Source organism: Syngnathus floridae, chromosome 4 (genome assembly GCF_059516105.1).
Source record: "Syngnathus floridae isolate MCC-2025c chromosome 4, RoL_Sflo_1.0, whole genome shotgun sequence".
NCBI lineage: Eukaryota > Metazoa > Chordata > Actinopteri > Syngnathiformes > Syngnathidae > Syngnathus > Syngnathus floridae.
This window is the reverse complement of record NC_142416.1, coordinates 13,414,953-13,431,469: the sequence shown is the minus strand read 5'-3', so window position 1 is coordinate 13,431,469 and position 16,517 is coordinate 13,414,953. Positions and strand designations below refer to the sequence as shown.

The 16,517-nt window shown below is 38.9% G+C and overlaps 2 protein-coding genes and 1 long non-coding RNA gene across 3 annotated transcripts in view; 2 read left to right on the top strand and 1 right to left on the bottom strand.

Annotated features, from left to right (window-relative positions):
- Window positions 1-209: 209 nt before the first annotated feature.
- Window positions 210-4,318, bottom strand: psmd12 (proteasome 26S subunit, non-ATPase 12). The gene is made up of 11 exons (XM_088373402.1): window positions 4,082-4,318; window positions 3,650-3,709; window positions 3,343-3,471; window positions 3,118-3,225; window positions 2,714-2,818; window positions 2,444-2,593; window positions 2,059-2,193; window positions 1,853-1,965; window positions 1,209-1,383; window positions 856-933; window positions 210-652 (listed from the first exon to the last, which is right to left on the bottom strand). Exons 1-11 carry the CDS (start codon window positions 4,187-4,189, stop codon window positions 443-445), a joined length of 1,371 nt encoding a protein of 456 aa, XP_088229528.1. The 5' UTR covers window positions 4,190-4,318; the 3' UTR covers window positions 210-442.
- Window positions 4,319-8,135: 3,817 nt separating this feature from the next.
- Window positions 8,136-16,517, top strand: part of LOC148399254 (cytoplasmic phosphatidylinositol transfer protein 1-like) — a 36,055-nt gene continuing 27,673 nt past the window's right edge. The window contains exon 1 of the mRNA XM_088373916.1: window positions 8,136-8,424. Within this exon, the coding sequence (XP_088230042.1) occupies window positions 8,377-8,424 (48 nt within the window). The 5' untranslated portion in view covers window positions 8,136-8,376. The remainder of the gene's footprint in view (window positions 8,425-16,517) is intronic.
- On the top strand, window positions 8,431-10,922 carry LOC148399255 (uncharacterized). The gene is made up of 2 exons (XR_015858049.1): window positions 8,431-10,571; window positions 10,772-10,922. It is a non-coding gene; the product is annotated as an uncharacterized LOC148399255 (long non-coding RNA).

The following is a 16,517-nucleotide window of genomic DNA, read 5'->3' as shown; positions in this document are numbered from 1 at the left end:
TGAGGAGTGAGATCACTTCAGCTGCTATTTCCTGATGTAAAATTTAAGACCAGGTGAGGTTGAGAAATGCAGCTGTCGACATGTCGTAGTCTGCAACTGAGATTACACGTGTTATTGGATGCATCTGGCAAATTCATGAAAGTTCAAATTATTCAGGTGGTAGCTCACTTATTAGTACTGTAATTATTAAATAGTATATTACACATTCATTACACAAACGGGAGTTTATTTTAAATGGTCAGGCGGTAACAATTCAAGATGAAGTTATAGCAAGATGTGACAGGAGTATACAACAGTCATGTGTCCGTTTTTAATGGAATAAACAACTCAGCACAGCCCTGCTGTCGTGCTTATACTGCAGATCTTACGTTATTGTATAGTCAAAAACAATTCCTCGGAAGGAGGGAAAACTACAACAATGAAAAAAAACTACAATGTTGTTTCACTGCAGGTTGTGGATCATTTCCTCCTTGGCAATGAGATGTGTGGTCTTGTTGACCAGCGACATGAGAGAATTGAGTTTTTGTGACCAGTCATTAAGGAGATCGTTGGGATCTTTGGGCCTCTGGAAGTTGATGATTCCGGCCAGACGGTCCACTTTGGCGTAGATGGTCTTGTTCACAACTAAGCTGGAGAGAAACTCCTCGGATTCCTGAAGAGTATAACATGCCAGATTTTTCCTCACAGCATTTTCAAAATTGGGAAGACTGTATCCTTAATGTACAATTTAAATGAAGGTAAATGTGGTGTTTGATGTTTTGGCAATACAATATGCATTTAAAAAATTCTTGCGTTTTCAAACAATAGTAATTGGACAACGGGGCTGACGGTTGCAGTCCATTAATCACTTCTTACGTCAATGGAGAGGTCAAGGAGCCCAGCCATCCTCTTCATGGTGATTCTGGTGTAATATTTGGCCATTATTCTTATGTTCTGAGGAAAAGAAGAGACATACATACAACACAATCAACATTTGATTTTCTGCTGCTGTAATTGTAACTGCTTATTTGGAGAGTGAGCCTGGGTGATATTTGCACATTATGCAAGCGGTGAATTATATATATATTTTTTTGAGTCTGAACATATCACTCTCAATAAACTAGCGTTCACCGTATTTAAAGATTAATGCTTCATGTGTGGATTGCTAAAACCAATGTTGTTAATGTCACTTGCTTCGACCAATGTCTGTCACTGAGTCCTGGACTTACATGCTCCACTACTCTGTTCTTCAGGTCCTTCCATCGCTTCTCTGACTCCTCGGAATACAAAAAGACATCTGTAGCGGGGCTCCCAGGTGAGCCCTCTCGCAGCTCCTTCCCATAATCCTCCACAAGGGCAGCCCAGCGCATAAGCTCCATGGTGGTGAATTGCTTCAGAAGCTCCCTGGAAATTGATCACGGTTACACCGAGACCACCGACATCGCATTGCACTATTGAGGGATACCGAGGACTTAATTTTGCAATAAATGTATCGCAAAATATTTTTTTCTGATTACAGTGATTATTAACCGATTATTAACCAATGAATGTTGTTTTTTGGTATTGTTTGATGATTAATCAAAACCAAATAAACGATTAAGCAATATCACGCGACGTTTTAGGTGCTGATTAATGCAAAAGGCAAAGTTCAACTTAAGTGACAGTGGTTTAGTTTCTTGTTCTTAATTAATTGTCAAAATGCTGTTCTTAAAAAAGAAAAAGAAACATTTTCATGTTGTTTATTAAATGGGTTCCATATGTAGAATTTTGAAGGGAAAAAATATTCCATTATAGAACATAGCTATAATTTAACAAAATATGTAAATTTGCTCTGAATACTTTCTGGAAGCAGCGTGTAAGTCGTGTCACTTACTTGTATTTGGGAATCTCTTCCAATTTCTTATCTGCACTGATTCTGTGTACGAGGTCAGACTGTTCATTGTCATATGGTGCAAGAATCACGTACAGCACGACACTCTTCAGGGCCTAAAACACACATTCATTTTGTGCACACATTCGTTCATGAAGACAACTAATCAGTTATCAGGAGCAGGTATGTTTAATGTAGCACGGATGTACCTGCTGCCACTTTCTGCTGTCTTCCAAGATGCATGGGGTGTCATAAATGGCCCGATAGTGTTTGCAGATAGACAAGTAAGACCCCTCGTGTTGGTCCACTTGAATCATTAGGTTGTAATACTTCAGCTTCAGTTCCTACATTGTTCATAGGGAAGAGAGTTTTCAGGTAAACCTTCATCTGTATATCTGGTTCGGCACTCAATGGGGTTGCAGTATAGCTGGACCCTTTCCCAGATGATTGGGCAATAAGTGAGGAGAACCCTCAAATAGTTGCCAGTTAATCACAGTTCATCAAACTCTTCTTAAAACACCCAACAAAAGAACACACCCTCACTCCTTTCTACTGAACACGATTTTTAAATTTGGTTTTATGCTAGTGTCTTACCTCACTGCCTTCCTCTTGGAAGAATTTGGTGTTTATCTTCTTGCTGATGATCTGTGTGCGAATGTAATCCTTGACAGCAACACAAAGCCTCATCTGTTCCAAGATGAACTCCACCTTTTCTTTTTTCTCCATTGAGCCATATGTCTCCACCTGAGGTTAAAAAAAGCATTGATCAGGCAGATATAAGGGTGATTACTTTGTTTGCAGCAGGATGAAATTGAACTTGGCAACTACCACCATATGAAACCAATCCCAGCGATAGTCTCTTACCTGTAGCTCCTGAAGAATGGATGCTGCCTCTTTTACATCTCCACTTTGTTCCTTGATATTAGCCAAGGTCTTTGTGAGCCTGGCACGCTCAATCTCGACATAGATCTGGGAAGAAGATATGTTTCAACATTTATCAAAAGAAGCAAAGTCAAGCTTTGCCAACACGACATAATGTTTAAGGAAGTAAGAATACCAGAATGAAATAGAAATTCTGTAGGAGAAGCTAAGTAAACATAAATCATGGTATTTGATGATTTGCTCTATTAAGGATAAAAAATAAATAAATAAATGCTAAGCGACAATACTCTGTGTGGGGAAAAACGTAGTTCATGAAATTGGCCAAAAGATGCAACAAAATGCCAAGATCCAAAGAAATTAAAAAACTGATTAGGGCTAATCCAAACCTTTCCAGCAGTCACAGTCCGAAGCGTGTCAATGAGCCGCAGCTTTATGGTCAAATCCGTCACAGAATCAACATATTTGTAACATTCTTGCACCATTTTTGCAACAGCCTAATAAGAGAAACAGTACAACACAAAATGGTTTGTAAAGCAGAAAATCATGAAAAAACTACTTATTGAATGACTTCACCGGTAAGGAGGGACATCGATGGAAATATTATGTCTGACCTGCTTCAGCTGACTCCTCCTTTTGGAAAGTAGCATGATGTTTTCGTTCAGAGCATCCCAGTCTTTTGCTGCATAACACATCTGGACCACAGCCACAAGGATTCTCGACGTGGACACCATGTCTGATGCCTTTGCAGAGTATAAATAAAAATAAAATAAAAAAACATGTTATCAGCATCAAAATCCCAATCAAATGAAGATATCAATGAGTAATTGTGTCCAGGAGCCCTCAATTTACACAATTACAAGTGCTATCCATGTAATTAATGCAATAAAAATAAAGTTAACCATCATTATTGTAACTTACCGTTCTAGTTTGCTTCTCTAATGATAACAGGCTTTCAACTGCTTCTTGCAGCTTGCCATCCTGATGGGATAAAAAAACAGATTTTATATCACACGTTGCCACACGTTTAGCATTCGCAACATTTTGCACATTTACATAGCACAAGCATTTATTCAAGCTAATTGTTGGGATGATGATGGTGATATTTAAACGGACGGCTAAACCTGCTAGCATATTATGCTTCAGTATACAAACAAGCACACTAAAAGTATTAAGATAGAAAATAATGGATGTGTGGAGGTTCTACATTTTATGAACTGCAAGCTTTTAGTTTCAACGTATTTATCTCAGAGAGTTAAATAGTTTCAGGCGTGCAACGTTAGCTTAAATGCTAGAAAACGAGTACATGACACCATGACTCAGCCAGCGGTGGCCTCTTTCGCGACATCTTACTTTAGCCATTTTTTCGCATTCCGGGAGACGTTGATCTACAGTTGAGCTGTAGTCGACCTCCATCTTTACAATCTTTCCATCAGATCTTTCGGATCTTTCTTCTGCCATGTTTGGAGATGTCCAGGGTACGATTAGTTACAACGGGTTTACTGCTGGTAACGCTACCGCAAGTATTTTGCCTGTCATATGAACGGGACTGGAAGTTGACCAATCAGTTACGAGGATGTTAAAGGTGTCCAGTACGCCTGAAAGACCCTGAAAGGACCCCCTTTGGTTCCTTTTTAGCATGCCTGGTTATATATTACTAAATGCATCATTTGCCCCATGTGTGCGTGCGTGCGTGCGTGCGTGCGTGCGTGATACTTAGGTAGAAAGGAAATTATTAAATATGAACTTGTACACACACCTGTACATATTTATTTCATCCTTTATTCCCTCTGTTATTACTGTATACATTTTTTTTTTTATTTGGCGTATTTAAACCAGGAGTGGGCTATTTGGGGGGTTTAAGGGCCACGTCAGGTATTTAAAATGGAAATTAGTAGATGACAATAACAAAAACAGTAAAAACGTGCTTACAAATCATATACAATCGTTTTAATTAATAATTTTCAGGTTTTATTACGTTATCTTGGTTTTTTTTATTTAAACTTGATCAAGAAAAGGCATTTAAGAACAGGTGATTTCCAATGTCGATCTGGCAGCAGACTGCAGAGTAAAACATAGCCAAATAAAAGCAAAAACAAATACACCTACAATTTATATTATTATAATTAATTATTTTATTATTCAACATTTGTTCAATTCAAGAGCGGCACAGTGAGCACGTCATCCTCACAGTTAGGAGGGTGGGGATTCGATTCCGCCTCCGGCCCTCCCTGTGTGGAGTTTGCATATTCTCCCCGTGCCTGCGTGGGTTTTCCACAGGCACTCCGGTTTCCTCCCACATCCGAAAAACATGCTTGGTAAACCGATTGAGAACTCCAAATTGTCCCTAGGTGAGATTGGGTGTGCGGATTGTTGTTCGTGTCTGTGTGCCTTGCGATTGGCTGGCAACCGGTTCAGGGTGTCCCCCGCCTACTGCCCGAAGACTGATTGGCTAAGATCCAGCACACCCGCGGTATAGAAAATGGATGGATGGATGGATGGATGGATGGATGGATGGATGGATGGATGGATGGATGGATGGATGGATGGATGGATGGATGGATGGATGGATGGATGGATGGATGGATGGATGGATGGATGGATGGATGGATGGATGGATATTTAATTCAAAATGTAATGTCTAACATTTCACGGGTTTTAAAATATTTTAATTTAATATATTTTATTTTTTAAATTTACAGTGATTCAATTGCCTTTGAAGATTGTGAATCAGTGTCACTTTACTTTAGTGACCTTGTAAAAATACACCATACTCAACAAGATTTTGCGACATAAACGACTCAAGCATGTAACGTCTCCTATACACCAGTAGAGGTCTTTCTTGTAGCTTTTGATTTGAATCTAAAAGAGCTTGAAAGGGTCAACCATTTCCCTCCTTGTAGCAGAAACAGCCCTGATTGCTTCACTGATATTTGAATCCCCAACATAAAGATTGAAGAGTTAAAAAAATAAACGTGGCGTGCATTACAAAGGCTAATATCAAAATAGGGCAATGACTGTCGTTGCATAATCTGACTTTGTTCTGAAAATACTTTACATGACATTATAAATATAATCTATCCTTTATAAAGGAGACTGGGTTGAGGGTAACAAATATTTTACCTATATTACTATTGTCAAGTGGTGTATTATTTTCTGATATAGCTTCTGATAATAGCATCTTACACTGAAAATACTCAAATCTAAATAGAAAATGTCATAGATGTTGGTGTGATTCTCTGCTGTAAAGAAGAACTAAGGTCTTTCACATCTATTTTTTACCACCTTTGGCATGAAACCACATCTGAGATTACATCATTCTCTAATCTGCATTTTAATCAACAAGACCTTATTGAAATTGTTACATCATCAACAGGCCTTCACTTTCTGATCCCCTGAAGCGTCAGTAAAAGCAATAGGAATACAGAAAAAAAATAATCCTTCTAAATACTTTCCGAGTAAATGTTTCTTGCACCATGCATCAGAGAAACATGATGAAATCTCTGTTTGATCAAATGTCCAGCTCATATCAAATCATACCTCTTTTCCACATGGCCAAAGGCACTCCACTAAAGATAATGTGAAAGCAAACAGCTCGGCTGTCTTGCTGGAGCATCCACAGTGGAACCTCCAAATTCAAACTCAATCCGTTTTTTGCCGCTGCCAGCTTTTCTTAGTTTCAAAACAAATGTAGAGTTAATTCATTTAATCCTGGCTCAAACTGTCACAACCATTAAAACATGTTTTAAGTTTACATTCTTAACAGCAAGTTTCAATTGAACAAAAATTACATTGAAGCAAAACTTCTCAAGTATGTGAAGACACGGAACGAGTGGCATCATCAGGCTTTTTAGCCCTCATAAAATAACCTTAAACCTTGCCTTAGAATGTCGTAGAAGTTATCATCTGAAAATATACACGCTGGTAGTTTGGTATGGAAATCAAGTATTGCAAATTGATATTTATCCATCCATTTATTTTTTGAACATCTTATCTTGATGAGTGTCATGGCCGTGCTGAAGTTTATTATTGTGAGAATTCATTAACATGATCAGTCTCTTCTCAAATGATTTGTTAATTATTAAAGGGACCAGTGATAGACCTTAACGTTAGCACTTAATCTAATAGGTCTGATGTAAAAATGATGTCAGCACCGAAATTCACCTTGCTGAAAATCTTGTCGGTGATTTAATGCGTTTTTTATGACTACATTCAGCGCATCTTAATGACGGACATTACTTGTGGGTTGTGTCTGGTTTTTCACACACCGGCCTGACTATGTCATATTGAGGAAAGGAGGCAATAATTCTCACATCAACAGAATACAGTACAAAGCCAAGATTTTTAATGTCAAAACGGATCAACTTGTTTATCTTTCAAATACTCTCATTTCGAAATTCATGCCAGTAACATGTTCAGAAAAAGCTGGGATCAAAGGGATGTTTACCACAATTATATCATCTTTCCTTTTAATAATGCTGAATAATTCCCTTCAATAATTGTGGTAGCGTGATCATTTCCCAAACCAGAAGTTGGGGGTTCAATCCCTGGCCATTGTGACCTTGTTGAAATATCCTTGAAAATATAATTGAACCCCCATGTTGCTCCTGATGCTGTGTCATCAGTAGGTGAATGTTAATTCAGTGTGAAGCGCATTGAGGGCCTGATCAGGTGGATGCCTCCCTTTTGAGTTTTTCTGGGAACGTTCCGTGGATAACCCAGGACGCGCTAGAGCATAGGTGTCAAACTCAAGGCCCGGGGGCCAGATACAGCCTGCCACATCATTTTATGTGGCCCGTGAAGACAAATTGTGCATCTCTGTTTCGTGTCAATATTAAAATGGAATATTGTCTTCATTCCACGAAAATTTGCAAGCAATTTTTATTACTGTTCATCCTTTTGAAATATTGAAGTAGTTTTTACTTGTTTCTTATTCCAAAACTTCTCATTCATCGGTTTATTGTGTATATTATATGGCGTTGTCGGTCATAATAACCCTCCAAAGCAAACTATGATGACAATGCGGCCCACGACAGAAATGAGTTTGACACCCCTGCGCGAGAGAAACAATGTTTCTTGGCTGGCCTGGGAACACTTTGGGTGGGATCCCTCAGAAAGAGTTGGAAGAGGTGGCTGGGGAGAGGGACGTCTGGGCTTGACTGGTGAAGCTGCTGCCTGACTCTGAATAAGTGGTCTATAATAGATGGATGGATCTGATTAGAAAGTGCACGGTCCATGGTAAGTATTTTATAGATTTGAAATGACAACATCGAGAACAACGTGCTGAATATGACCCTTAGTTTTTTTTTAATAAAGGTAAAACTCAGTATGCTTTTATTTTGAAGCTCAAATCTTTTATATTTCCGGTTATGCTTATTGCGAGCTTGTTGCTAACTCCTGACTCTTGAGCTTTAAAGGAGGGGACAAATCCTTCAAACTGAGCTGACTTGGCATTGCAACGTTCCGCTAGCGAATGCTGGCTTCGGATGAGCGAACTCCGTAAGTCGGGCCGTACTTGGAAAGCACCATCCTCCCGTATGCGCTAACACAAAGCAAAGGAGTTTTGCATTTCTTTTTTGGATCCTACATCCTAGTGAGGAGGGAGCGTTGTGAGACACATTGTCAGCAGCACGGGCAGCACAGGGAAGATGTTGCTGAAAGAGTACAGGATATGCATGCCGCTCACTGTGGAGGAGGTGAGTTCTTTGCCTTTGAGGCGTTTTTGTGCTCCTATGAATGCTCGGTTTTGTCCAGCAAACTCATCTAACTTGGCTCGTCTGTGTGCGCGCGTTTGCGCGTGAGTGATGAAGTTCATGCCAGACAGCCACATGTCAATAGCACGCACGCACAAGCGCTATTATTATATATATGTATTTATGTATACATTGTTGCCTCGATGATTTAATGTATTATTTTAATATATTAATAATCTAATTAATTGAATTAATTAATTTAACGTGTGTGCGCGTGCGCGCGCGCCAGTATAGGCTTGCGCTCCCGACACGCACAGACGCAATATATTATATTACAGGGCTCGAAATAAAAGCACTTATGCAAATCAATTACTTAATAGGAGGAGCAACTTTATGAGGTATTTTTTTCCCTGTAGGTTTTATCAAAGCTTAAAAATATGTATGTTAATACAGCATGGAATATTTAAATTTGTGAGTAATATTATTTGTTTGTTCTCTCAATAGACTTGACTTTTGACTTTGACTTTTGCACAATAAATGTTCCCAAATTACATTACAACAGAGCTTTTTTTTATTATTAATTTAGCTTGCTTCTAGACATAAAACAAGTTTGAGGCTATACACAATGTGTGTGTATAAAATAAGAGTTGATTCTATAAGAAAGAAAAACAAATTATTCATTCATTATGTTGTCATATTTTATTCATTTTTTAATGAATTGCTTCAGTTCCCTGGAATTAACCTACAAAAAAAATAAAAATAATAATAAGCTCCACTAAATTAGTAGAAAGTTGTTCCTGAGGCAGGCATACCTTAATTGAAAAATGTCTCTGTTTTGTTTAAATCGGCACATATACTGGTACTTTGGTCCTTTGCAAGGATACACCGGCAGCGGTCGGTGATCATTTTGTGTTCATTTTCCATATTTGTCATTCGAGCTGACCAATTCACCAAGCTGAGGCATCAGAACCTGAATTTTGGTTCCCTTGATAGCACTTTAGCAATAAACCTACTGTATGTCCTCAACACATGATGAATACACACACACACGCACACACACTTGAGTGACGGATGCCCTCCCCCATTGTGTGCATTCAGATTTGTCTATCGGGTCTCGAGTCAAGTCTAAAATTAGAAGTGGAGGATAATTGCTCTCCTGCACTGGCATGCACATTACAAACAAGACAACACCTTTTCTCTCTCTCAGTTGTCACCATCTGATAGCTAGTCTTTTATTGTTCAGCACTTTAGTGTTTTTGAGGCCTAGTTGCTCCCCTCTCACAGGCATCTGTTGACACTATCTGTAGAAAAAGAACCTCAATGTAGCATTCTGGAGGCAGTCATGCTTACTTTGATAGCACATGAAATATGACTTGATGGAGCACTGGCTTCTTCTGATGGATTTTTAATGACTTGTGCAAAGGATGTGTCTCACCAATGCCTGCATGTTGATGTTTTTGACGAACCATAAAATCACTGCTCTTGTGACCAACTTCAGGTTGTCATAAATTGCTGCAAGTTACACATTCATGATGCAAGTCAAACTTCATATGCTTAAAGACCTGATGATAAAATAATTGCAAAACTTGAATGTGACCTAAACAAGAGTCTGGTGTCATACAATGACTGACCTGCGAGAAGTGTTAAAGTGCTTTCACACTGCACTGAGTTTACGCTGTGCCCACCACGAGGTAGGACTCAGAATAATGCAGGCATGACAGTGGCACAGTACAAGTGTGCCAAAATCTGCCATTTGTTGCTAAGCTACCACACAAGCTATTTTTTGAGCCTAGTTCCTTTTTTTGCTGGTTTGGTTATAGTCGCAGCCTGGCCATATGCATTTGGTGGCGTTATTTCAATAGAGTCCATAAGCTCCTCAAGACCACTTAAAAATGTATATCAGGCTAGGCAGGGAGTAGTTTGACAGCATATGTGCTACAACAGTATGCTTGATTTTATTCGAAGCCAATAAAAATTCAAAATGACACATTTATCTCACTTTCATCAAACTTGGTACAGCCAAAGTATGCTATCCGGAAGAGTTGCTCAACTTCCCAAAGCTGATGTCATGTTATTCTTTTGACCACAAACTAGTTGAGACTGCTTCACCAGTACAGTACACGCCTTAATTATTTCAAGATGCCCTTTCCGTAAGTTCTGGATTTTCTATCATATGTATAATACATCCTCAGAATTCCTGGTATCCATGCACAAAAAAGTATTATCCATATAGTAATTTGATATATCAGGAACTCTTGTGCTCAGGCATGTTTTTTGATGTAAAGATAAGTTCTCTTACCTTGTCAAGAGTTTCTACTGACACTCTTGCCTTTGTTTGAGCTGTTTCCAGGTGTGACACACAAAGTCCTCTAACAGAAACAAAGAAGAGCAAAGTCTGGATATGTGTTGAGTATTGCTGAAGACGACAGAGCGTTTGGAAAATACTTCTTGTCGTCCTTAGGACCCACTTCTATTTAAAAATAAAATAAGATAGAAACAAACGTTTCTGACCCTTTTATCCCCCAAAAAATCCACTCTTACCACACCTCAGACCAGTGAAAATTATAAAATATAATTATATGAATTTGATACATTAGACATTGCAAATATAGGACTACCGTAAATTTCGGACTACAAGCCGCGACTATTTTTGCAAATTTTAAACCCTGTATTACGAGTTTTAGCTGGTGCGGTTTATAGTCCGGTGCATCTTATAATCCGAAAATTACGGTATATGTGCAACATTTTCCCAACCCATAGGCACCACTGTACGTCTATAGAATATGACAAAATGTTATTTTTTCCTTTTCTCCATACAGTATACACACCCTTGAGTTTTAATGCCATTTTCAATTCTCAGCTTAATTAACTATCACACTTGCCTCTTTTTGGGGTGTACTAATCCACATTGTAAGCAAAATATTATATACAAGCATATGTAGGTTGAGAATGTGAAAGGAGGCAGCTAAAGAGAGAGTAGAGGTTATGTTACTCGACTGTACTTGAAAGGAAAACCCAGCTAAAGCACGTTTTACATTCTCTTTAGTTAGTCAGGTCTAAATGAACCAGGATGGAGACAAAGAGGCAACTTCTTGTGTTTGTTCTTCTCAAGGCTGTACGACGTGTCATGCCATCAATGTGTTTTTAAAGTTTCCTGCCCCTCCAAACAGAAAGGAAGGAAGGAGGCTGGAGTGTCAAATGTGCCAATGTAAAGTGACTGTGTAGCTGACTGTTAAGAATTCAAGCTAAACAAATGAAGGAGTGGATGCTAGTAAATAAGGGAGGAGTTGTGCTAATTTGGAATTTCCTCAGAGTTTTGCACGAATGACGGTTTGTTTGTGTGTGCGTGCGTATGTGCGGGCCTGCATGTGTTTTTGTCAAACAAGGTCATGTCTCTGTCTGTATTTTCTCCGGAAACCGATGTCTCTGACAGCTTTATGACTGTTGCTTCATCACAATGGCAGATGTAGGACAGACTTGCTTCACGGTGTTTGTTCAAGTTGAACTGTAAACACCAACGAAATCATTGAGCAATGTCAGACAGCATGCGGTCTTCCATCAGCCACCTGTTTTAAGTCTCCAGACTTCCTTTTTGTGCATCTGTCTTTTTGAAGGCTCACCCTAAGCGTGCATTGTTTTAGGAAAGAAATTGTGCCGCCGCTATACTTGTGTCATGTGACTGAAAGGAGGAGGGGTCGGCAAGCTTGGTGGATTTACGTCACATCGTATGTTTGGTTTTGTTTGATATTTTTTGGGGCATGACGGTTCATGTTGTAAAGCAACCTTAATCAACTCAAGAAAATAAGACAGCTATTATCCTTATGGTTAACTGATTTATTTTTGAGAATCATGACTTGTTGCATATAAAAATAGGTGATTGCTTTGTTGTGATCAATTCATTCTCAAAGGTGTATTTTATTCACAAGCTCATTTTGATATGTTTTCCACAACAAAGAGACATTTCATTTTCTGTTGGAAGTAGGTACTAATTACTGATAAGTATAATTACAGCCATGGTTGTGATGTCACTCATGTCACATCAGAAATGTCTGGTCTGGAAAAACAGACAAAACCATTTTTGAAGGAATTTAGTCTCATTGGATCCTCTTTCTGCCACGCCCAGCTACTCTTGGCAAAGATGAAAAAGGTCATAGGTCACGGTAGATGAGGTACCATAGAGTTTTTCCTTGCTACAGCTGCTTTCACTGAAACCTCCCAGTCTTCAGCTGACAAGCTTATTTGCAAACTCGTGACCCAAAATGCTGACATCATGCAAAACTCTGATCGTTGCCCTTAGTCAGCATATGCTCCAGCTGCATTAATGACGTCATGTTCGCCTAAAATGAAGCCTTCACACAGGAATCGTAGGCAGGGCCTTACTGTTAGGCAAGCTCGGCAGCCGCCGAGGGTGACAAAGTCTAGGAGGCGGAAAACGTATCAGGTGAAAAAGTCCACCCCGGCATTTTTTGCTGCCGACTCCCAAGTGTGCAAAAATTTAGGGGCCGGCAAAGTCACTAGATGACTGGACACTCGCTAAACTAAAAGCTCGTTAAGTGATTAAGTGAAGCCCACTGACCATGTAAAATGATTTTAAAATGCTTTTTTGGTATGGATCAAAACATAAATGTGTATGCAATTGTATGTCAATCATAATAGTCTCAATAGAAATAGAAACAATAAAGTTTTGGTTGTGCTAGTAGTGTAAAGATAACTTGGAAATTGATGGTGATGGGGGCAGGGGTGCCGTTTTTAGAAGTTGCCTAGGGCGACAAATACCCTTGGGCCCTGATCGTAGGTTATGTTTATACAATAACAACATAGTTCAAACCTGGCACATCTTTGTTTTGGTTTTGGAAAGGTTTAGTGGACATAAAACAGTGCTGGTAAGTATAAAATACAGTAGGCTAATGTGTGGACTTTGATGCAAGAAAAACATTATTTTTAAAAGCATACTTATTTTCAAGTAGGCATTACCTTGAGGCAGCTGTTGCTACCATAAAGGTTAGATTGTAAAGACGTGCTTGACAAGTAGCCCTTTGCAACATCTTAACCACATTTCCACTGCTTGTAAGTCAGCTATTTTAGTTTTTGTTTCCTGGGTCACTCTTGCATTGAATGGGGGCGATTTCCCATTTCCCCATGTAGTATCAGGGATGTAACAGAGGTGCAACGAGCCTGTGCGTAGGGGAATGCTGTTATGCTGAGAAAAGGTGTGAAATTAAATTACCCACTAGACACTCACCGCTTGTGTTTCGCTTTTGCAATTGCATCAAAGCATGTATGTTTTCATTTCAAAAGAAATCACTAATTTGACCACCATAATTTTGCACTTATTTGAATCTAATATTAACTTCCGCATGTCCGAAGAGGTCTTTTAGGAAAAACACAACTTCTTCTTTAGATGGCAGGCAATAAAGATGGATTGGAGATATTTGGAGATGCATGACTCTTTGAATGAGAGGAGGCCGAACTTGGTGAGTCAGTGTCCAGATGGATAACTGGAACTGCAGGGACAACTGGGCTGAGTCTTTCTCACCGTGGGTCTCACTTACTGCGTATGCACAAAATGCGATCTAAAAGATTCATACACAACGTCCTGTGTGGTTAACCGTATTTGTAATGTTGTAAATTGACATACAGTAAGTTTCCTCTCTTTTCTTTGAAAATAATAAAACAGTGGGGTATCAGCTTTTTTTTTTTTTTATATCTCTTTCAATCCTGCCTGTTTGTTGTCTTATTTTTTTGGATTCTGCTGAAACAATATTTCTTATTCATGACTTGACAGGTCCGATTGTGTTTTTTTTTGTGTGTTTTGTAAGAAAACTACGCTTTTTTTTGAGTAAGACTGAATAAAATTCCATATCTATAAATTTAATACGACCCCTACTTGCCAAAGAATACATAGAGTTAACGTCTAAAGCCTCATTTAGGGTTAGCTGCGTAACTCTATCTGGCCACTTGCATGCGGACGGATCGCTGATGTTGTTGATATGAGAACACACACACCACGGAAAAGCGTTTGTCTTCACGCAGCTGGCACATCCACCTGATCCGGACACCTGGTTGTTGCACTGTAACAAGATTACAAGTGTCTTTTTTTTTTTCCCACTGCGGACGATTATCTGTCATTGATATCCATGGAAGCGCTTGTGTTTTTTTGTACATGTGCCAGCATCAAGAATGACATTGACCATTTGAACGCTTGACTGCAACATAAGCATGAGGCTTGAGGCACAAGATTAGGTTTAAAATGCTCACAGGCATGTTTTTTTTAAATCTAGGTTGTGGCAGCATGGAGTTGGAAATTCTGTTAAATTCATCATCTTCTGCCTGTAGTGCTCTGTCATGTGTGAGCAAGAGTCTTACCCAGCTGACTTTGGGCGAGAGGCAGACTATACTCTGTATTGCCAGTCAATCATAGGGCACAACTGAATCCTTTAATAGGGCCTTGGATCACCATTTCATTTCCTAAAGTGTTTGATGCACTTCTTTCATTCCAAATTCACCCAGCTGATCACATGGTTTGGAACGTATAACTGCTATGCATTAGGTTACTCCAGGTTTTTCCATTTGGTGCATTCCCTCCATCCCACACCCTTCATGGTCAGATTCCTTCCTTCCACGCATAGTTTTGTTTAGGAAACGGGCTGTTTGTTTCTTTGGTGTCATGGTGAGGTGCAATGCCTTTTACCATCTGGTATACAATGCAATGCTGTGATTCAATCAAAATCCCATTTACTTCCATTTAGTCCTTTGGAGGAAACCATCACGTGTTGTGATGGCCCATTATCCAACCATTCTCATTTCCTTATGTGCACGTACTTCTGTGTTTGTGCTCACGTGTGCTTTGCGATTGTTTCACAACGCAGGTTTTGCACATATCAAACACTGAAAGCAGAAGGCTTACTTAGCCTCATAATCAATTGTGTGTCCCTCTCGTGACTAAGCAGTGGCAGCTATACAGCATTCATGACATGCGGCAACAATATATGAGAGAATTTTGCCACCTTTGTTGTTATTGTTGTTTTTGTTTCACAGAGACCATCTTTTTCCTTTTAGCTTTGTTGGGTTGAAAATGTTTTTAAATATGGTCTAGCCTAGCCACGTCTAGTGCCAACATATGTAATGTTGTGTGTGTGTGTGGCTCTATGTCTACATTTATTTATTTATTTGTTTATTTTAAGATACTCCCTCCACCCCCCCACAAAAAATACACCATTGAATAATGTTGTAGTATTCCAGAAAGTTTGCCCATGTGACTCGTGTTTATTCATTCTGAGAAGATACTCTCTTCATCTTAAATATTTTACTGTGACTAAAATGTTTCATCTCTCAGAAATTGCATGTGAAATGAAAACGAGTCGCATTGGTTATCCTGTCACAGAAAACCTATTGAAAGACTTTAAAAGTTGCTATTTCACACCAAGACCACAACCAGAATAAAAGGACTTTATTTTCTGAAAGTGTGTGATGTATGTGTATTTTAACATACTGATATCATTTTATGTAACTATTTGTTGCTTTCTTGCCTTTTCATATTTTCACATATCTGTATTTTTTTCGGTTGATGACCTCATTCCGATTGCCTCATAGTGAGGCATGCAGGATCAATTTTCGATGAATTATAGCATAGCTATAGAGATTAAATTCCAAGCAATGATTGGATGCAGTTTACCAAGTTTCTTCCAAATGTTTCAAATTAAAATTCTGTCTTAATCTTTCTGAATTCACAGTACACAATTGCAGTTCCTTAAGGTGTAAACATGCTTTTGCTGTAGAAATCAGACATCTGGTAGTGTGCTAATAATTACATTTCTATAAAGTTGTCACATTTTCATTGTGATGAGATAATGATAAGAGTTCATGGAATGTGATGCGAGATGAAGGCTCTTTGTGGTGCTACAAGTACTTGACCTTACAGTACAATAATTCATTTGCTAGACTGAACTACTCAGTACCACGGGGCAGTTTAAGAAGAAGCATTTATGACGAGCTTATCTTAAAATGGGAAGAACATTCAATGGTCTTGGGAAATGAGTTTATGCAAACCATTCAGACCCTTTGCCCTGAAACACATTTAATAATGCAGTGAGGTT

Excerpts from the sequence above, each read along its gene's own strand:
- psmd12 (XM_088373402.1), bottom strand. The coding sequence starts at position 4,189 with ATGGCAGAAGAAAGATCCGAAAGATCTGATGGAAAGATTGTAAAGATG. Across the intron at positions 3,710-4,081 it reads AATGCGAAAAAATGGCTAAA|GATGGCAAGCTGCAAGAAGC; the intron begins GTAAGATGTCGC and ends TTATCCCATCAG. Across the intron at positions 2,819-3,117 it reads GGACTGTGACTGCTGGAAAG|ATCTATGTCGAGATTGAGCG; the intron begins GTTTGGATTAGC and ends TCTTCTTCCCAG.